This window comes from Pygoscelis adeliae, unplaced genomic scaffold (assembly GCF_000699105.1).
Source record: "Pygoscelis adeliae isolate BGI_AS28 unplaced genomic scaffold, ASM69910v1 Scaffold121, whole genome shotgun sequence".
NCBI classification, from domain to species: domain Eukaryota; kingdom Metazoa; phylum Chordata; class Aves; order Sphenisciformes; family Spheniscidae; genus Pygoscelis; species Pygoscelis adeliae.
Window position 1 is genome coordinate 6,804,053 of NW_008824359.1, and position 22,692 is coordinate 6,826,744.

The window sequence follows — 22,692 nt, forward strand, 5'->3', positions numbered from 1 at the left end:
TCTAAATCCCTTTGAAAAATATGCTCATCAGTGCTGTAGGTAACATTCCAATGCCAGTCTTGTTAAGGCTACACACAGGAGTAAATATTTCCCCTCTTTCTGTTAGTTACACCTCTGTTTATGCATATTGAACCTCACAAACATCCCCCTGTATCCTCATCCTTGCCTTTAGCGTTAGTGGTTCATGTCAAAATACTACATTTGACCCTGGCAATTAAATGTGCTTTTCAAGAAAAGACTTTCACAAGTCAAATCCTTCTATGCTGTGCTAGCTAAGCTGACTTCTACAAAACAGCTAGGTCTGAACTGTGGTTTAACTGTTTTACCAAATGACTTCCTAGACTTGGGCTTTGTAGGACAGTAGTCTGCACTGCTGATGAGCAGCTGTCATGTTGGGAAAACTGAGGTATAAACCGGATTGTGTCAGTCTTTGCCTTTGTGCTGACTTGGACTATGTCTCTGAACCCCAACAAGCAGTTGATGAATTCACCAAAGCCATGGATTTCACCAAGAAATGCAAGGACTTGGCAGCTCCAGGAACCAGACCTAATTTTCTTCAGATCTTAGCCAACTTTTAAAGGAGAACCTAGTTGTCTTTAGAGCACTCAAAACTAATGAAACATTGCTTTGCATTTGCTTGAAAGAGGAGAGACCACACGGTAAGAAACCAAATTAAGTTACAGTAGGCTGAGGTTCATCTTCTTCTGAAAGGAGGTTTCCTGTGGACGCCTGAGCAAGTGGGTGAAGTAAGCGAGCCAAACTGAAAGCTGGCTGCTGTAGAGAAGAAAAGGCTGCATCGTTCCAGCTTCTCCCTTGCCTGGCTCTATTCCCATCAGGTCCTTGCTGACTCGACTGGATACAATTCAACTTTTACAGGACTTATTCTCTGCCAGGATAGCCCTTTAATGTTGCGCTCTCTGATCTGGTCAGCCTATGACTCTGCCTCCTCTTTCATTGTTGGGACTTCCAGAATAGAAACCATCTCAGTAAACAAGGACACGTAAGGTGGACTTCCATTGCCTAACATGGTAATTGATGTCATTAAAGGTATTTGGGAGCATCTCTGGCTGATCTCCATCCACTGTTCCAGAAGGACTTAGATGTCCTTCTAGCCCTACTTCATAACTTGGTATCCCATGCATATCTTAGATACCCCGGGTTAGCTGAAATGTCTTAAGCACCTCTGGTTCAGCAACTGAATCCCACTCATACAATGGAACTTCAATACCAAAACCATATACCTTCACTAAGATGTCTACAATATATGTTCAAGATCCTACATGGTGAGCAAAGCTCAAAACACTCGTGCTGAGACTGTGAAATTAAGTATCTTAATTTAGAACTGCAGCCCGTCTACTGAGTGCAGACATCTGTCCAGGATTCAGTAGTCTAAATAGTCTGAACGTGGCCCATTTGAAATGCCTAGAGGAGAAGACTCCAATGAAAGCACAGGGATTGCCAAGCTGCAATCTTATCCTCCACTGCCTCTCATGTCCTGTGTTAGATGACAACCAGCTCCAGACATGTCAGGGGAAACTGCAAGAGGTATTATAGGGTACTGAGATGATCTACCCACTCTCCCTACCTTGGAGAGAGAAGGGGCAGACTTGCACCACAGCCAGATGCCATCCAGGACACATTGTAAGTGGGAGAAGACCCCACCACAGACACTGCTTCAACTATCCTCCCACCTGGCGGAGGTGGTTTGGGATCTCTCTGAGAAACTGATAGAAAAAGAACACAAGCATTCATTAGAGCAAGGAGAACAGCTGTCACTATGGCTAGGTTATTTTCATTTCATAGCTGGAAACATATCTGCTTGGGGGTTTTTTGTTTGTTTTTATCTGGGCAAGACCATTGAAGAGTTACATTTGTAGAAACACATTTTCACATAAATCAAGAATATTGATGTTTGGCAATTTCTTCTTGATTGTTTTCACAAAAAAAATACACGTTCAAGAAAACAAAATTATTTTTGTGCCTGTTGTGAAATACTCTTCCCCTTTGAAAAAGTTTCAACCAGCCCTATCATTAAATATTTTAATGGATTAGCCTGGAAAGATGGTAACATTAACAGAAAAGAAAAAAACAGATTCCTTTACCAGTCACAGCTCTATCTGCAATGATGACTTCATCAAGGTAAAATGACCCAGATGTTTCCTTTTGCAGCACGGGGCTCAGCAAGTCTATCTGATGCACAAACACTGGGGAATTGGCAGGGAGGTCCTGGAGAAGCGTGGAGAGATTCACACACCCCTTCCAGAGGTCAGTGCAGGTAAATGTCCAGCTGGAAGACACCAAGGTTGTGCAAGCTCTTTTTGCTGTGAGGTAGTGGTAATAACTGACTTTTGAGGTGCTTTGTGAAGCTTCCAGGTAACACCAGGTACTGCTGTTATTACTATTGTTATTTCCTCACACACAAGACACTCGCTCAATGGCTTGTGATCACTCTCTACCTGTCACTGTTGGGTTCCCCATAGTGAGAAACAAAGCTTTAGATCTCCGCTTAGGTGTCCTCCTCTGCATCACAGGAGTGGGATGTGGGAATGACTACTGCTGCTCTATTTTTGGCAAAACACTACGATAGCATCAGTGACCTCAACGGGGGTCAATCCAGAGTTCAGACCCCTTGGGAATACCGGCTGATTGCTCAAGGCTCCCAGCTCTCTCCACCATGTACTGATTTAATCCCAACCCCTTCTTCCCCTTCCAGGCATGCACTCACACCTCTCACGCAACCTTACAGATACCCAAACTACCCACTTCACTTCCTGAAGTTCTTCAGACACTCCTGATTTTTGAAAGTCTTGCCTGCCCCAAGCTTTACATCTAACATCAAATGTTTTCTACCCATGTAATTCTAAGAGAATAAAGAAAATCAAAGACTACACCAATTTTCAACACTTTGTGTGCCAATGATCTCATGAGGTTCCTAGGGAAAAAAAATAAATCCATTCATCTCTCTGTCTCAGTACAGAAAATCCACTGACTATTGCCAAAGAAACTGGGAAATTAATGTCTGCAGAAACCTTCTGGTGTGCTTACCAGAGACAGAACAAACTCTCCATCTGTGCATTACTACAGTGAGATAGTGCACATAACAAGAAACATGCAAACTTGCTCAAAAAATCCTCAAAAATAATGGATTCTTTGCATTCTTTGCAGAATGCTCTGCAGGGACAGAGCATGTGTCAGCTTACCCCAACTGGCAATTTGTTCCTATACAAATAAGAACTTCTCTCAGTTTCCCTAGTACACCTTCTTACTATGGAAAGTATAATCTCTGGATATTATAAGTGTCTATTAAAGTGGATACCTTTTAAAGTCAGTTTCATTGAAATCCCATAGGCAGGTGAGGTTCCTCTTCACATTGGTGAAGGACACCAAGATATGAAGGATATTGCTCATATGGCCTTTATGTGCAAAACACACCTGCAAAAATGGGGAAAAAAAATTTCACAACTCAAACCACAGGTAATTTATATGTAATGTCTGTAGAAGATATTATATTCTGTTTCAATCCCAGTTTAACATTAGTAGGGAAATATGTTGTTCAAGCTCAGCAATAAAGCCCGCTGCTTAAGACCAAATTGCCTTGAATAGCACCTACAGAAGACAGTGCATGACACCCAGGTGACCTGTGTGCCACCACATAGCATGAAACGGACCCCTTAGGCTTCAGTGAGGTTTTGGGGCAAAACATAGCTGGGAAGTACCAATAGGGATTTCAGGTATCTGCGAGGGAGGAAAGGAGACTGAAGGAGTTGGTTTGATTTGCGGGGTACAAGGTTTGGGATGGGCGTCAGGTGGGGAAATAGGACGGGAAGAGGTCTGTGAAGGGGAACTGGAAGGAGTCTGGAAGGACTGCAGGAGGCTCTTGGGATGAGTCTTTACCTCCCGCCTCCTTCCTTTCAACCCCCAACTATTTGTCTTCCCCCAGGCGGCAAAGAAATGGTGACAGAGTTGAAATCAAGACCTTATTTCTATTAAAAGTAGATGTAGAAGATGAGCAGAAAAGTGGGCGAGAGTGGACACCCAGATGACAAGGGTTTTTTTCCTTTTGTCAAGAAGTGGTCATCCCTGCACCTTCCATCTTTTCCCAACACTACCCCACCTTTTCCTTTCCTTCAGGAAGGGTTGCATCCCCAGGAGCAGATAGCAGCCAGATGTGTTAAACAATATCTACGTCTCAGGGATCTCAAACTATCCACCCAGTCAATAAAAGACACTCTATTCTGTCCACAAACATAGTCCAAAGACATGATCCTTTGTGGATTTGGGGGAAGTCTAAGCAGACCAGATGATTTTATGTTGCTGATTGGGCTCTGAGTATTCAGTACCCAGTGCAACCTACTCATCAAGAGCAGCCACTTACATGCGTGTATTCAGTAAGATCGTATCTTGGTAGAGTTGATGGGGAAGTTTTCACCAGCTGGCTTGGTCTGTGAACACTGAACCTCCCACAGAAAGGCTCTGTTCCACTGACGATGTGACCTGTGGTAATGACGTCCTTCATATCTGACAGAGATAAAAAAAAACCAAGAGGGGATGAGAGGCTTGAAAATGACTCAGAAGACACCAGTACAGCCAAGAGATTCATGAAGATACAGGAAGCGGGTGTCCAAAATTTGTCAAACAGTCCTACTCTTAAGTATTCTCCTGCCCAGATAAATGGTGAACATCTCCAGGACAACTGTTCCCCAGCTTAAGGGTGCTGAAAGACAGAAGGAGGGACCATTAGATTACTGTTCTGACCATAAAACCTCATGGCAAATAACACTGTCTTTAGCCATATAGAGTATGTTTGACTAAATCCACCCTTCCTTTCCAGAAAACACTCAGACAAAGCTGGAAATGTATGTATAAAACAACAGTGAATCCACTTTCCCCTTCGGGGTGTTTGTTCCATTGGTCTATCAACCACGCTGCTGAAAAACTGCTAGGATTTCTTTTCTTCCTTGTACATAAAAGACTTTCTTCTGTCACTACATACTGACAATTCACATTTTCTTCCAGTAAGAGAAATAAAGCCTGCAAAATGAAGTTAATAGCAGAGTTAAAAAAAAAAAAAAAAAAAAAGAAGTCAAAAGGAGGTAGCTGTGGTTCTTTGCGCGAGTGTTGGACCTGTTGAAATCTTCACTGGAAGGAATTATGAATGTCGTAGTTTAGCTGTGTTCAAGGGGAGATTATGTAAATACAGGGAAGGGAGGGACACTGAAGGTAAGTAAATTAAAAAACATATTACACTCAGGAAATTAATTGAGCTGAAAATACTTCATATTTGGAGAGAATTAATGATGAATTATTATACATAATCATCCAGTTTTCACTCTTCCCTAGGCATCTATTTTGGTTTCTGGTGGACGGGACACTGGGCCAGATGGACCCTAGGTCTGAATGCGTGTGGCTGTTCTTTTATTTTCCTAGCACCCATTCACCACAATTTCACCATTGTTCTGATGTCTTTTAACATTATCTACATTTTACAATCACCAATGACAATTCAAGTTCTCTTTTGTTCTACTTGTTATGCATCAATTTTTATTCCCACTGTACTGTTGAATTATCATTGGCTTTTAGCTAAAGCTTTCCTCTTTTTTGCTGGCAGAATAGTAGATTTGGGATCACATTAAGAATGTCCAGTTGCTATTTTCATTTTTCTGCATAAAGCTTCCCTCCCTCCCCAATTAGGGTTAATTAATTGCTTTCCTCCACTAGGAGGAATCAATCACCAAATATTACTGGCTGGGACCTGTTCTCTCTCTCCATACAGAATACAAGAACATGATACGAGGTCTCTGGGCAATCATCTACTTTTTGGCATAGGATAAGTATACCATTATCGCTGTCAGATATAGAATCACAGAATGGTTTGGGTTGGAAGGGACCTCTAAAGGTCATCTAGTCCAACCCCCCTGCCGTGGGCAGGGACATCTGCAACTAGAGCAGGTTGCTCAGAGCCCCGTCCAACCTGACCTTGAAAGTTTCCAGGGATGGGGCTTCTACAACCGCCCTGGGCAACCTGTTCCAGTGTTCCTGGAGTTACTTTCTACTAGAGTAGCTTTCTGATGCGTGCAACACCTTCAATGTTAGAAAACTTTTATCGATTTTTTTTTTTTTTTTACAAAAGCGATTGGTGTTTTACACCTTGCCTGATCCAGTCAAGTATACCACAGATATTTGCACTGTTTCACTTTCAGTCATCAAGAAACACTGAAAGCAAAGACCTCCAGAGTCAGAATCAGCCATTTCCACAGCCTGAGCTGTAGCTATGGGCTACACCAGATTTGTTTCCCCAGCAGAGATATTGAAACATGAATAATTTCACATGCCCCAGAACTTGCATTTTTCTCTCTATTCCTAACGTTTCTAACAACCAAAACATATCACTTGCTTTGATAAGTGTGTTGCAATATGACTGAGTCATACAATGTATTACAGAAAGAATCTCTCATTATTACATTAATCATGTTTTTAATATTAGTTCCATAAACTCCCCCATCAGAATACATACAAATAATGAATAGCTGAGAAACATAAATATATGTACTTAAACACATTAAAAGTGTAAATTTACTATCATTAAAAGTTTAAAGTACATTTATTTCATAAAAGGAAATCAACTCTCACAGTAAATATTGCTTATTTGTCACAGAAGGTCACTACCTTCTTTCTCAAAGCCATCACGGAAAAGGATTTTTGCAGAAGTTGGCTCAGTTTCACATCCTATTGAAAGAAGTTCCTCTATTGCTGTTTGGACCTTTAAAAAAATTAAGAAAGTGAAAAGCAGTCACAGTACAATGGTGTCCGGATCATTTCAGCAGAGAGCTTCAACACACACGTCATCACTACAGTTTTCATCAGCTAGGGACCGGTGGCAAGGCAGCTCTGAACAAGCAGGTAGCCAAATGGTAGAGAATAAAATTCAGCTCAACACAGTGTGAACTTCCATGTCTGATACCCTTCAGGGGTGAGAGACATCCCTTAGGTGTCCAGCAGCCTCCTCAGAAAGGTGCAGATTTCTTACATGAGCTACATCACAGCCTGGGCATCCGCATGCCCCTCCAGGCTCCACTAACTGTCGACCAGGTGTCTAATGACTAGCATGGAACTGTCACCCAGAGTAGTTTTAACAGTGACCAACTACTGCATCAAGAGACTATGGGATTTTGAAGAGGATACATCAGAGTTCCTGTCTGAAGCAAGAGCCATACACTACACTTCTGGTCTTAGAGGAGAAGTCCAAGGGTCTGGTATCTGAAGATACCACATACCTCATTGCAGACATGACAGGCCAAGATCAGATGCTGTGATATGCTTAGAATATACCTGGGAGTCAACCCCCCAAAAATCCCATGGCAAGACACTCCCAGTAACAAACATCACCCCTACATCATGTAAAAATTCTTTCAGCTTCTGGGCCAAACGCTTAACTGCTGTCAAGTACCAGAGCTCCATCAGTTACACCCCAGCAGAGGATTGGGTGTCTGCATTTAATGACACCTACCTGGCGAGCGGTAGCATTTGTGGGGATCATTCTGTGCAATATGTTATTCCAGGAGATACTGAAACATCCTGTACCGGACACAGTCAATGTCTGGCAAGCAAAGAAGCAAATAAATAAATGAAACCAGATACAAACTGCATGAGACACACAGACTTCAAACCTGGTATCTGAGGTACCTGAGGAGGATTTTACAGGCAGCATTTTGCCTTTTTAAGCCTCTGTAAATCAAAAGTCCCTTCAGCTACTCTTAAACTGCTCTTGTCCTCCATGGTCTCTCCTGACACAAGCCCTGGGCTCCTGTTCTTAGATTAGCGGGAGCACGAGGGATACACGACCTGTGCAGACACACTGACAGCCACAAATGGTCCCTAAAGCTCCCGAGCTGCAGCTGTGGGGTTTAACCACCAGAAAAAGCTTCCCTCGCTGCTGAGCGCTTCATCAAGCTGTAAGTTTCTATCATCTGATTACAATATAGGGTCGACCAGATAACACACACTGAGTGTGTTGTCACTAAGGAGGGAAAACAAAAACTATCCTAAACTTGTATTAATTTGCATTATTTAACAAGGTGAGGCATTAATGGGTGAGATAAAACCTGAGGGGGAAGTCAGCATTGCTTACACTTTAACACGAGCAGATTATAATGCAGCCGTAGGGTTTACATACGCCCAGCAATGTGTGTAAAAACCACAAACATCTTCAGCTCATGACGCTATTCTCATCAACCATCTCAGCAGGTTAAAACCAAGGTGGGAACACATTTTCACGTCTAGCACTGACAAGGCCATTACAATTAGGATTTGCTGCCATCCGTGTGAACTGATTCAGGGCTAGTCCAGCTCCCAGGGTCAAGCACACAGCACTGACCTGCACTTCTGGAAGATGCAAGGCGCGAGCCCGAATTTCGTGTCTCTCGATGTAGTAGTTGTTCACCACTTGGGGATTCAGCCACGTGTTATGTATCTGGACTCCAACTCTCATCCCATTGCTGGGTGCCTTTCCATGATGCAGCGCTTCCAGGTAGTACCTCGAACCAGCAGTTAGCTCAAACTTCTGGGATTTTGGCTGCCAACGCTCACTCCAGCTCTTCAACCAGTTCTCAGACCACTCCGAATTGCCGGCAGGGAGAGAAGCTATTCTCACCTGTGTCCAGACCAACCAAATCAATCAGTTACAGAGACATTTCTCCAGCCCCAAAAGACACTTTGTCCAATACCACAGCTCCAAAAAAACAGACTTGTGCTTATAGCTGATAGCAGTGGGTTGATGGTTGACACATTTCTTCCTATTATACAGGAAAGAGCCATCATCTCAAAGAGCTTTGGTTTAGGGTTCAATATCATAAAGAAGATAATTCTTATGGCTGACCCCAGCCCTAACAACAGTTCCCCATGCAGCTTTTCATGGGTGACTTCAGTTCTACATCTCATGTTCTCCAAATACAAAAGAAAGAACTATGTCTACAGCCTTCTGAGATGTAGCATGTTACCACTAGTAAGACCAGTAATGCTACATTTTTTTTAATAGATAAGTCCTTTATATTTCTTCTAGCCCTGTTCAGTTACTAGGCTTAAGAATAGCCCAGAGAAATAGATCACCTTCATTTATAGCATCCTCTCAGCTTTACAAAGGGAAGGACCAATGTTTTCAGAGGGCAAAATTTCAGCAGGCAAAAAAGGAGGTAAACTGAGGAAGACAGACAGCAAGCCTCCAGGTTCCCTTGCACAGACTGTTGGTGATGGTGATGCGCTGAACTAACAAAAAGGTCTTCTGCAAAAGACGTTAAAAGACTCTGGTTGCAAGAGTGAGTTTTTCATTGGTTGAGCAGCCGATAGGACCAATGTAAAACATCAGATATAATCATACAGATTTCACTCTGCAACAGATTCATAATAAGGGCCAATAAGCCAATTCACACTGGGGAAATTTCCACTTGTTATGACTGTAATTAAAACCATTTCCCACCCTGATCTCATTTTTAATCTGACAAGAGTAATACCTTATGTTCTGGATCTTGGGACAAACTTAAGTAGAGAGATGCCTGACCATCTGCCTGAATCCAGAAGGTGTAATTGTTGGTCTGAGGAGCCACAAAAAATCCACGAAGCCTGGAGCTAAGCAAAAGCAGAACATCCGTAATATACAAAAGAGTTACTGCAAGCCCCTCCCCAGCCCCACACCCCACCTTCACACTACACTGACTAACAAGGAAAGACTATGAAACCAAGTTATAACGAAACAAACTCAGACATTTTAAAACTGAAGGAACCTCAAAATGACCCATTTTCACATTAAATGTCACGTATGCTTTACAGAAGTTTTCAAAAAGGAAAAAAAACAAACCAGCTCCCTGAAAATCAGTATGGTTTTGTTGTTGGTCACTTTTTTGTGCACTTCTTCTCGAGCAAAGTCTTAACCCTGAACAGGCAGGAAAAGGCTCAAAATCACACACCAGATCAACTGAGAAAAACAGAGAAGTGATAGAAAAGTGGAAACATTCATGCATATTGTGCAGCTTTTCAAGGGTGTATCTGAAGAGGCAAAGGGCACCAACACGGTTCAGATATTTTTGCAGCTTGGGGCAAATCAGTTTATTTCCATTAACTCCACCTGCGCTGCAGCTGCCAACATCAGCTGAGGATCTGGCCCTCCACATCTGGCCGGAGCTCCAGCCCAAGACAGCCTCTAACTGGAGCTCCTTCTACCTCCGCAGCAGTTTCTTTTGTGGTATTTCAGCACATCTAGGCCAGGTAGAGCAGAAATACTGAGTGAAAGCAAAAGGAGGAAAAATAAAACACTCACTGCATATATCGAGCTTCAAAAGGACCTCAGAGCAGAGGGTTTGCTTTGATTTATAGGAGCTATGCGGTAAGGCTCTGCTATAAAGAGCTGTCAGGTGTTATTGCTACACCTTACACTGCTAAAGGTGACTGCCATGGCTTCATCTTTCTTTAAGATCACTAAGTACCTGAAGGACTTCTTCGCCCCAGACAGAAATCTTACTGGGGAACTGGCATTAGGTACAAACTGCCATCTATATCCAGGACCTGCTTCTGTCAGATCAGAGGCATCATCCCAGACTTCAAAGAGAAGCCCTCTGTTTCCTAGAAAATTAAAATAAAAGTGTTTTCAGTAGAAGCCAACAAAAATCTCAGAGCACATGCTCGAATCAGTGGTGTAAGGACGCAGGCCAGAACAGAAAATTTTAATAATAAATTGGCTCTGTTTGTGGGTCTTTTTTGCAGTCCAAGGCAGAACACAGATCTTGCTTTAGGGAATTTGGTCTACCTTGAAATCCCCCACCAGAAAGAACAAAAATCTGCAGAATACAGGGCATCCAACCAAGCTCACATGTCTGCTCTTGCAGGAAAAGGTACTGAGATGACCCACAGTCAAAATGAGCTAAGACTCATTTTATGCACAATAATTTCCTACTGCAACACTCTGCTCAAGCAGTGTCCCCAGAAGCCTCTGCAGTAGCTCTAGTTCAGCTATCTTTCCTCTAAATATTATCCATACTTTTTTCCTGTGATTTTCCACAGCTCTACACACCAGGCTGACCTTCCTCCCACCATTGCCCATCTGTAAGTGGTGGGCTGAGCTCTCCACCTTGCCTTGCCTTGCTACAGAATCACAGAATGGTTTGGGTTGGAAGGGACCTCTAAAGGTCATCTAGTCCAACCCCCCTGCCGTGGGCAGGGACATCTGCAACTAGAGCAGGTTGCTCAGAGCCCCGTCCAACCTGACCTGGAATGTTTCCAGGGATGGGGCATCCACCACCTCCCTGGGAAACCTGTCCCAGTGTTTCACCACCCTCACAGTAAAGAATTTCTTCCTTAGATCTAGTCTGAATCTACCTTCTTTTAGTTTAAAACCATTCCCCCTTGTCCTATTGTTACAGGCCCTATTAAAAAGTCTGTCCCCATCTTTCTTATAAGCCCCCTTTAAGTACTGAAAGGCCGCAATAAGGTCTCCCCAGAACCTTCTCTTCTCCAGGCAGAACATCCCCAACTCTCTCATCAGCCTTTCCTCATAGGAGAGGTGTTCCATCCCTCTGATCATTTTCGTGGCCCTCCTCCTTATCAAACCTAGGAGAAACTGACAATTTTGAAGCAGACAGAATTTTGGAAAGCCCTGTTTCTCGATTGCATTCATCACCAAATGATTTCTGCCCCCCATTTCCATGTGTATTTGCTTATTTGGACCTTCAGTTATTTGAATACCATACCTGGCTGCGGGGCACCGAGCCTCCTGCCCTTGCCGACAGGCTCAGTGGTGCATCTGATTTGCTGCGGAGAGACGTGCTTGACTTTACAGGGGACACCTGGCAGCAGGAAAAGGAGACAAATGTGCTGTGAGAGACTTGGAAACACAGCTGAGCTGCAGCATGAACCCATCTTGTCTCCAAAAGGGGTCAACACTTTGCTAAAAGCCTGGGCTTATGCCATCAGACAAGCAAAACGGTTCATGCCCACAGTCAGAATAACTGGACTTTCCTGATGGTGGGTCCTACAACTCCCACACTGCTATCCATCAACATCAGCTGGGTTTTGTGGTCAGGGCCATGACCACTGTATTAAAAAACAAACAAACAAGCAAACAAACAAACACAAAACATTTAACACATTTCTCCTCTTACCTGCAGCAGTGACCTGCACCGGCTCCTCAAAGAAATCCCCCGTGACAGTGAGATCGGTGCCTCCTCCGAGACTCCCACCAGCTGGGAACACAGAGGTTATTTCTACAGAGGAAGGAAAAGGGGAATCTGAAAACGAGCGGTGGAAAGGTTAATCCCAGCCCTATTTCTGTCAGAGCCAGCAGTGCACTTGCACTGTTTCCAGCCGGAGCAGGCCCCTGTGAATGAAACAGGCATCTCACTGATCCTTCACGGGGTGTTTGGCAGCCGCTGGGATTATACCAGAAATGAACAACATGGATAACTTGGCTGCATGACAGGAGAAATACTGTGATGCTTGCACTGTTACTTAGCAGTGGCTGCATCTGTCATGCTCAGATTGCAAACCGGTATATTCTGTGCTATTGAGGAGCCCTGCAAAAAAAAAGTGGAATTAAAAATGTTTTAATCCTTTTGACCCTGTCTGACTCACTTCTCAATTTAGCCTGTAGGTTTAGATGTTACCACACTTTCCAACTGTCCCTTAGGGACAAATGGAAGGAGATGAACATCTGACATCTGAGTGTCCACATCATGACCATGAGAATCTTCTGGAATTTTATCTCTGTTCTGGAGATAAATGCCCTCTGGAAGTCATGCCCTTCCACACTGGAAACCTATTTTTCTCTTTGGAGACATTTACTCACTTTGCACTCAGATGTCCTAGTTTAACCACCCAATTGTACTTGTACGGTTCTGAAAAAAGACTAATAAAAAGATGAGGGAAGTTTGTCCAGATCTGCATTTTTTTCTTAATTTACCTGATATTTAAACTTTATTTTTACAATATTGACTACTGTCAAGTGCAGTACTGTCTACTGGACAGATCTGGCAGATCTTGTTTCTGCTGGTGCTCTGCCAATAGCCAACTCCATTCAGGATTATTTCATTTTACTGTGCCTCAATTTGTAAACAAAATTTGACATAAAATTATCCTCCTTTACAAAGTGATTTGAATTTATAGGTGAAACAAGCTGTATGCTATAAACAATATACAAAATGCAGACATGTATTGGCTATGTTCTAAAAAAAACCAAAAAAAATGCTTTTATTATCTCTTGAACCAAGCTTCTCAGATACAGCCCGTAAGCAACCAGTACGTTCATTACATTAACTTCAGCCAACTTAATGGCAAAAACTTGATGGGACCTTGCTGGGGACCCGTGCGAGTGAACCAAGTGGTCTTTCAGCTTTATGCGACCTCTGATTAAGGTCAAAGGCTGCCCAGTGCTCTGCAGTCCCTGATCCCCTACTTCTGCTTTGGCTGTTGGGCATACAGCCTTGTTGAATCTTGGACACTATTTGCCCATGACCATAATCTTGAGCGGGTGCTCAGGATTTCATTGTCTGTTGTCTACAATATAGCTGGAAATGTCACATGGAGGTTATTATTGTTAATGTACCTTATTTTTTTATTTTTTTTTTAAATAATGGTGCAGTAACCTGCCATTCACCATTTATCCAGAACTCAGTTCTTGGCGTGGCTGAACATCATCTCCTCCTTGTAGCTGATGTGGGATCACTCTCATCCTGAGGACTGCATTTCTAAACTCTCAATCTTACCAAATACAGTGTGATTTAAGGGAAAAAGGTGTTATAAAGCTTCTCTAGATGCAACACCTCAAGTCTACTGCTGATCTGACAAGACGGGGAACAATGATAAAGCAGCATCATCCCAAATCCTGTCATACCGCTGTTCCATGGCTGACTGTCTCAGGTTAGGCTGTACAAAACAGACAGAGTTCAAACATATTGAAACATATTTTCTCTCATCTTGAGGATGAGAGGAAACGGCCTCAAGTTGCGCCCGGGGAGGTTTAGATTGGACGTGAGGAAAAATGTCTTTACTGAAAGAGTGGTTAAAGATTGGACCAGGCTGCCCAGGGAAGTGGTTGAGTCACCATCCCTGGAAGTATTTAAAAGATGTGTAGATGCGGCACTTAGGGACATGGTTTAGTGGGCATGGTGGTGTTGGGTTGACGGTTGGTCTTGATGATCTTAGAGGTCTTTTCCAACCTTAATAATTCTATGATTCTACTATTCTATATCCCTGTCTGATACAGCCCATGGCAGCACACCCAGCCTTAGCACATAAATCTGGTCTTCCTGAAATTTTTGATCTGCAGCTTTTTGTGTAGTCAAACCCATACCATGGGAGTGGCAAACCTAAATTGAGGACACAACAGGATTACATCCTTGGGAAGAGAAACAGTGAGAGGTCTTTCCTTAGACCATGCTGGGACTGCCAAGGGACAGTGCAGCCAGTGAGGTGGATCAGTGCAATACCTGAATGCGTCTGATACAAGAAAAGCTCCTGTTTGGCACTGATGAGCCAAGCACCTTTGTGTACTGCTGACCTGCAAGAGAGAAAATGCCTGAGAGATCCTTGGCCATTTAAGTTAAAGTAGACCTTCTTTTGCCAGAGCTGGACAATCACTCTCCAAAGGAACAGTGGAACATTTCTACAAGGACCAACAACACCTTTCACCAAGCACATTGAGGCGTTGATTCAAGAGACTCCATTACATGGCTGAAACTCTTTATTGGAAGTACTGTCTTACTGTAAAGTATGGGTTTGACACCGTCAAAACACATTTTCACCTCCTTTTATGGCTAAATTCTTTCCCATTTGGATGAAGAGTTAAAAGCAAGGTGAAAATATTTTATTCAGCAAGGCTTAACAGATGACTTATGCTTTGGGCACTGCAGCTAAAGTATTAAAACCCCAAAGCAGAGATGCTTTGGGGGAGGAAGATTCTCCCTTTTCATTCCCAATCTGATGATAGTTTTCTCAAGATAGCAAAACCTCATTTCTAAGCAATGAAACACATGATTCAGTAAAAATGTCATGCATTTATCCTGGACTCAAATGCAGCTGTCCCCCCATGCAAAACCACAGAAAAAGAGAGAAAAAGATTCTTTTACTCACTTTCCTCTGTTAAACACCAAGAAGCTAACATTGTGGGACCCTGGAGGAGAGAAAAGTAATATGCTTTATGGCAGAAGCGTGGAGGGCTCCATGAAGAGTGCATCCTACCAAACTTTGTCCAGGTGTCCTGGGCCTGATTCTCCTCTTCCTTATACTTTCCTCACAACAGTATAACCGTGTTGATTTCAGCAGAGTGTGTGTGCAGGAACTGAACCGAATATCAGCTTAGGGAGCTTAGAGCCTTAGACAGTAGGTCGACACTATACTGTAGATATGTACAGTTATGTACCTGAACCTGCAAGCTGAGTTTCAGGAGCAGGATTTGGTTGCCTAAGCATAAGTGCTTTGTGTCATCTTGGATCCTGTGGACCCTATCTGACCTCACTAGCCATGCTAGGAAGGTACAGACCTCCTTCAAGACCTCCATTATCCAACACCCCACTGGAGAACTCCTAGATACCCCAAGATATCTCAAAAGCTCAGGCTATTGTATTGCGCCATCAGAGTTTACGTGAGAGCTAGATATTAGTTTCTATTTTATATATTTAACTCAGATCATCTTTCCCAAGCAGGAAGCTCGCTACTAAAAGCCTCCAAAAGAAATCAGAAGCTTCTTCAGAGTGCTTGGAAGCAAGGAAAAATGAAAGGGATTCAACCTGCTACCAGAGAAACCGTGAATAGAAGTGAGCACCCAATTTATCCTCTGATAAAGCAGTAAAGGGAAGGTCCACATATAAGGATTAAAGTAAAAGTAGTAAACTGAGCAAAGACTCCAAACCACATTGTTGCTGTCAGCAATGCCCACATCATGTCATGGTTTCACTTGAGCACCGCACTTCATTTTCTCCAAAGCTGTGCAGAGGATGCAAATCACAACAGTGGCTATGTTGAAGACTGCTAAGTCTTGATCTGAAGAAGGTTTTGTGGACTCAGCCCTGAGCCACATTCCTAACTTTGGAGACAGAACAGGAACTTATGATTGACACCCTCCCTCTGCCCTCTGAAGTTGCAGGAATACAAAACCCCATGCTTTTTACCCCTTTTCACCAACCTATATGGTCCCCTTCCACCCGACACTGCAGGGTTCCTAGTCCGTCTTCTGCCCGAATAGGGTAGCTGTGGAGAGACAAAGGACTTTTCTGAGCCTTGGGAGCAAAAAGAGCAAAATACAGTGAGAATCATCTAACCAAAAGATACGGGCTTATACATCTAACCTAGTCACACTTGGCTCCCTTTAGAAACAAGGGAGAGAAACAGGTGAGATGGGAGAGCAACAACCCATCTCCCCACTGATGATCAAGAGTTCAGCAGCTTAGGAGAGTGCCTCCAGCAACACACAGTGCTCCAGCTTGTTTCCAGAAGCTGATCCTGTTGGTGACCTTCAGAACCCTCATTTGAAATAAAAGCTGAGGGGAGACAAGTCTGGGCACATGGTGAGGGTGAATAGGACAAAAGTGTTTCCCCTCTACTTGCTCCTCTGCATGTCCCTAATCTGTAAGTAGGAGCAGATAGCAATTAAACCAGATATGCTGGCATTACATCAAGCTTCTGGAGCCACAGAACGACGCAAGTCCCGTCATCAACTAACATTTGCATTTAAGTCCCCCTCCTGAGAGCCATGAGGAATTTTGCAGTGCAACAAGAGGGCCCCCTGAGGACCCCAGGAGTCTTAGCACTGACTTCTGCGGGAGCAGGTTTTTCCCCTGGTTCCCTGTAAAAGCAGCCTCCCTTTTCCAGGATCACAGGCACTGTGAGAAGTGCATCATTCATAAAAGAAATGCTACTGCAGAACCCATGGCTTTTTCTGTTATTCAGCAGGGTGCAAGACCAGCGGTCTAAAGGGTCTCCTGCAACTTACAGAAGAGAAGGGTACCTTAATATCAATAAATGAACAGGGCCAGGGCCCAGGCACCAGAACCTGTCTGCCTATGCTGTTAAATTTTTAAAGCTCTACTTGCCCAGTCGGGGCTCAGATCAGCTAATCCATCTTTCAAATTCATGTCTATATATGACTGAAGACAACGCATTGACCAGGGTCAATAGGTAGCTTGGAAATAGCTACCCTGTTTTGGAGTCTAAAGGTTTGAACAGAACAGAAGTGACCAGGGCATAGTATATCATTTCTGGGCCAGAGAACAGCCCCTGGCCCTGCCTGGTTATGTCTAGAGCAACAGAGAGCCAGCAGCTTTCACCCACCCCTGTCACAGACCATATGGTCAACTCCCCATGGTCCCCCCTCCATCTTAAGCCAAAGCAGAAAAGCTTTTCCAAAAGCCAAGAAAATTTTTGTGCACAAGCTGTGCTGAGCCCTCGCACCAACACAAACCAAAGGCAAGTCAAGAACTGACATGCTTCCAGCTCGCCTGTCAGCAAAAGAGCAGAGACTGGTCCATCCGTCTCCTTCTGCCACAAGGATAGCTGGCCTAGGCAAAAGGACAGGAAAGATGAGATGTGATACAACAAAGTTTCACGAACAAAACCCTGATCCTGTTAAAATCAGCAGCAGATATTTTCAAATGGGACAGGAATTTCCCCTCACTTGTATCTAGCATTTATTAACCTCCTAGAAAACTGGACAAACCCTGATCTCTCAGATCTTAGCCTGCGAAGCATATTCCCCAAATACTGCAGGAACTGCACCTCTGTAAAGATTGTGGCAGGACCACCTTTGAGACAGCTAGCTCTGAACAACCTGATGCCTCCTCCCTGTAGTAAAGTGTTGGTAGTCTGAGACCCAGGAGGACTACACTCACCCTTACCTTCCAGAAGCAGCAGGCAGCACAAGTACAGCATCATGCTCGTACAGCCATACTGCTTCAAGATGCAGCTCAGGCATTTCTTTATTTCACTGAGGGAAAACACTACAAACAACCTCTGCTAGGAATCATCCAAGCTCCTAATAGCAAATCCAAGTATCCCCACCTTAAAGAACCAATATGGCAAGTGACAACTTCCACAGGAGAGGAGAAATCAGGTAGGAGCAATAAATTCACAGTAATTAGCATAATAAGCAAAAGGTAGCAGTGCTTCTTTGAAAATTAACAGGCAATTAAGGAAAATATGTAATTAAAACCTGAAATGCAAACACTTTGCTATTACCCTTGCTTCAGAGTGTAGTTTTATGAGGTTTTATTAAGAGTTTGCTTTTATTAATACAGCTTGCTGATATTGAGATGCCTTTCTTTTTAAGGATGAACAGAAAAAAATTCGGTGCTGCAGAATGTTTGGTTCAGCATCACTGGACCATTGCATCCCATACAAAGCATGGAAAAGGGTGCAGAACGCCCTTGGAAGTATAAAAACTGTTCTCTTTTTTTGCTCCAAATCCTGAATCAGTGCAACTGAGTGAAAGACTGCTCTGGTCAAGTCCAAGTCCTCACCTGGTACATATTTACTAACACACCAAAAATGGGCAAATTATTCATGTGAAGCTGTGATGTGAACCTGTCTGGTATGCTAAGATTTTGAGGCCATTTCCTTTTTGGCGACAGTGAGGTTAAGCTGTAAATGAGTAATCTACAAAGGGAGCATGCAGGCACGTCCAACCTGCAGTCAGGCAGACCAGCCTTTCTTCCCACTCATCAAAGGTTTCACAGTTCCACTAGAGGCAGGTAAAACAATAATTAATATCGAACAAAGGATCTAACGTGCATCCAGTGAGCAAAAATGTAGGGCTGATAACCGGGTGCAGCTGGTATGGCAGGAATCTGCACTGGACTTCCATTCTCGCTAGCAGAGAATTTAGTTACTTAGCAAGGGACATTTCCATTCAGCCTGAGAAGTAGTTAAAAAGCAGCTAGTGGTCAAATACCTGCTGCTGCAGTCAAAATTTCTGACTACTGAGAATACATGCCTTCCCTGGCTCCTGAAATGATCCTTAAAATGCCAGCACAGTAATTATAGATTAATACTTTAAAATACTCACCTGGGCTTAGTTCCTCACTGCCATTGACACAAGTGCAAGGAAATCATAATTCAGTAGTATCTGAGAACACTTCCATACATATGGAAATACATATGACAGACGGCAGGTCAGCGTTCATGCTCATTTTGGATTCACTCTGCTTAAAGTGCTGCTGGCCTGAAGTAAATTTTTTAAATCTACCTGCTTTGCTCTATTGCATGTAGCCACAGAAGCAACAGAAAATAAAAATCAAACCTTCCTTGAGAACAAGGAAGTGACCAGAGAGGGTTTAAAGCAGCAAACAACAAAGCCTTTTGTCTCAAAATACTTCTGCTTTGTCTTCTGACTCACCAGAGCATCTGTTTCGAACTAATAGTTTTTCTAAAAATGCAAATGGAAGGGAAAATTTATTTAACTTTTAGATTCTGACATTATTTTAATTAGTTAAATTCTAATTTGATAGCCAAAATAAAATCTACAGCAACCAGACACAATTACAGTACAATTCACACTGAGCTGTGATTGACTGTGCTGCCAGTAAACAAACCAACTAGCTTAATGGACCAGTTGCAATTAGATTAACAAAGTTTGCTGGAGCCCAACTCATGAGCTGCAATAAACCACAAAGGAAGTAAATGGCAATTCTGGGCCAACTGGTTTCAATTTATTGCTGTCAAGGAGGCTGATGGAAGAAACATCAATTTACAGGGACTGGGTCAGATAGCAGCCTGTATATAATTACCCATCAATATAATCCACATTGAAGTCTAGGGTCTCATATCTTCCAGCAATTGTCTTCCCATAAATCTCTATTAAATTTCCTGTTTAAAAGGAAATAGAAATTGAAGAAAGTCTTTTAAAAGCAGAGAATTTATATTTGCAGATTTTGTGAACTGGACAAAAGAAATTCTTGGTCTTTGCAAATTTTGCAGAGAGGTGCCCAACCGGCTGCACTGGTGTCTACTCTCAGCTTCTACCATAGTTCAAGGTGACTTTACACTTAATTCACTTTTCCCAAAACACACGTCTTTGTTTCCCACAAAAAAGTCCATTCCTGATTTTTCAGCAGATCTCTAGTATTTGTGCTGAGAAGACATTTTCCTCAACTCTTTTGTTAACTAAACCCCACATTCTAACCAAATTCCACTGTAGAACCTCATGAGGCAACCAAAATGACATCATTTGTACACTAGACAGAGTCAAGGTTTAAAGAAGGACCTCAGCATATATGTGGCCAGCTGAATCACTCCCAACACTCCCTTGACCACACTGGGTGACAGCTTGGTTCAGTTGCCTGCACAGAGGTGTCTTAAATCATTTGAGGCACCCTATCCTCCCACTGTGGCTCCAGAAGGGACTGAGTCTTCCTGGTTCTGTGTCATATCTACCTGCTCCATGCAGGTCCTTCATGCTCCAGGACATCCCAAATAGCACTAGACACTTAGTGTTGCTCTCATGTTCTTCACTGACTGCACCGGGGGGTCAAACTTGCAGCTAACACATAGAAACCTCCACACAGACACCCTAAAGCAAGGCATGAGAATCTGGAGCTGAACTGCACCTGAAAATAACTGGAAATGAGGGATGGACTTAGATTTAGGAGCATCTATATGATCTAATCATCCAGGTACCTCTCTGCACCCTTGAGAGACCAAAATGTTTTGATTAATCTTGACTTTGGAAATCAGCATTTCAATTTTCTCTAAAGAAGCCTGCAAATACAAACAGAATAGAAATAGGGGAAAAAAGTCTTCCATATGCCAGTTAACTGTTCAGACCAAAACCAGTGACTGTCTTCTCATGTAACTTTAAAGTCTGACCTAAAGCCCCATTAACCAAAAGGTCTGTATGGCATTACAATATCATCACCTAATAGCTAATTCTTCTTAAATCTATTACTAAATAAATAGGGTCAGATGACTCAAGAGTTGAGGCTGATTAGACCTATCCATCTGCTGAACAACATCTTTCTACTCGGGCAGAGTTGGGCTGCAGAAGCCAAGTACCAAATAATCTGGTCACTGTGCGTTACCCACTTCTCTTGTACCCAGTGCTGCAGACTCTCTCCCCTTGTGCAAACCCACTTTCCTGTTCAGCATGAGCTTGGACATTAAGTTCTGGAGGTGCCCATTTTAATCCCCAGCAAGACAGATTCCTCATAAGGAGAAAGACAGTATGGAACATCAAATAATAATTAAAGTGGGCTCCAGCTTAAAGAAAGGTCCCATACCTGGGATGCCAGATGGTGGACTAATTTGGTAAACCACAGGTGTCTGCGCAGCAGAGAACTGCAAAGAGAAATTTGTAGTTAAATGGCAGTTGTTTTCACAGCAGCCCAACAAGGTCTGATTACGCATTGCTCACAACGCAGTTGGCAAGTGCATTTCAGAGACTCACACTTCAGATTTGAAGCAGAGTAGGGAGTAAGTACAATGTCCCCTTCTTGCCCCTTCTGCATTCAGAGTCTGGCTTGCTGCTATTTTTGCATCCTTTTTGTGCCCAGATTGTCCACCCTGGCTGGAGTCAATTCCAGAAGATATGGTTTAATACACTATAAAATTTCTGAGCCATGCTTTGTCTGAAGTAGAGACCTCCGTTTTATCTTGCATTATGGCACCATTTTTCTTCCCTATAATATACTCTTAAAAACTATTTCTACATCACAAAAGTGATACACTTCAGCTAGCCTTTAGCAAGCTTGTTGAGTACCCTAAAGCAGTGTAGCAAAGAAAATGCTTGTATTGGCCCATCTTAATGCAGTATAATACATCAGCGGTGTCTTTGGGAAAGCATTACCTTGCCCTCTGACTAAACAACAAGGAAATACTGGAAATTTGCTATGGGGTACTACTGTTTACTTTAACAGAGTCCAAGGAGGAGCAGGGAGATTGTGCTTTGAGGCAAGCCTCTCAGAAGATGGGGAACACACAGGGACCCTTTCCAAGTGGAGGAAGGTCATCATCAGCCTCCCAAAGTAGCTGAGAGACATGGATACCTGACCTAGCACATGCTTTGGCTGCATTTTCAACAAGTAGAGCAGCCCTGTTGCCCTTTTTCTCCAGTTGACTCTAAAATCTGTGAGACTTAACCAAAATTACTCTAGAAATTTTTTGTCTAGGCTGGCACCAACCCTATTCAAATGGCGTTGTGTGTGGGAGCACTACCCATCAGTTGAGTGGGCAGAGGTACACATGGTCCTCCACGCGCAGCTAGCTCACATGGAACCAGTATTTTCTGTAAATGTCCCCGTCCCTGCCTGGAAGATGGCAATCCAAACAGGACAAATAAATGGATGGCTTCAGCAGCTAAAAAGTGTCTTTTGTCCAAATCGAGTGTCTGGATCCCAGGACTAAAGGAAATAAAAAGGCAGTGGAAACTCTTTGGATGTGTTTAAAAAATTCCTGCTCTGGATAAGGAGTTGTCTCCAGCACACTAGGCACTATCCAGTGCTGGGTTAGCTGAATATCGTCCTGTAACAAGCTGATGAAGCCAAGACAGTGTAGTGTGGTGGGAACATACCTGGAGATGCAATGAAACAGAGCTGGATGTCTTGGGAAGGCTACAAGGAGAGTTATGGAAAGGGAAGATGGGCTTTTGGACTACGCCTATATGAGTTAATAAAATAACTTGGAACCTGCTATTTGGCCCAGGGAACAGCACAGCTTATATCCATGTAG

General features: G+C 43.1%; 1 protein-coding gene across 1 annotated transcript in view; it reads right to left on the reverse strand.

Moving 5' to 3' along the window:
• PKHD1 (polycystic kidney and hepatic disease 1 (autosomal recessive)) overlaps positions 1-22,692 on the reverse strand; it is a 279,334-nt gene that overhangs the window by 250,183 nt on the left and 6,459 nt on the right. The window contains exons 6-22 of the mRNA XM_009319748.1: positions 21,246-21,303; positions 19,758-19,836; positions 17,460-17,534; positions 16,163-16,227; positions 15,112-15,151; positions 14,469-14,539; positions 12,147-12,248; positions 11,736-11,831; positions 10,476-10,611; positions 9,507-9,621; positions 8,375-8,650; positions 7,508-7,597; positions 6,667-6,760; positions 4,376-4,518; positions 3,317-3,432; positions 2,103-2,287; positions 1,586-1,724 (exon numbers count right to left, since the gene is read on the reverse strand). Coding sequence (XP_009318023.1) covers positions 1,586-1,724; positions 2,103-2,287; positions 3,317-3,432; positions 4,376-4,518; positions 6,667-6,760; positions 7,508-7,597; positions 8,375-8,650; positions 9,507-9,621; positions 10,476-10,611; positions 11,736-11,831; positions 12,147-12,248; positions 14,469-14,539; positions 15,112-15,151; positions 16,163-16,227; positions 17,460-17,534; positions 19,758-19,836; positions 21,246-21,303 — 1,880 coding nt within the window. The remainder of the gene's footprint in view (positions 1-1,585; positions 1,725-2,102; positions 2,288-3,316; positions 3,433-4,375; positions 4,519-6,666; positions 6,761-7,507; positions 7,598-8,374; positions 8,651-9,506; positions 9,622-10,475; positions 10,612-11,735; positions 11,832-12,146; positions 12,249-14,468; positions 14,540-15,111; positions 15,152-16,162; positions 16,228-17,459; positions 17,535-19,757; positions 19,837-21,245; positions 21,304-22,692) is intronic.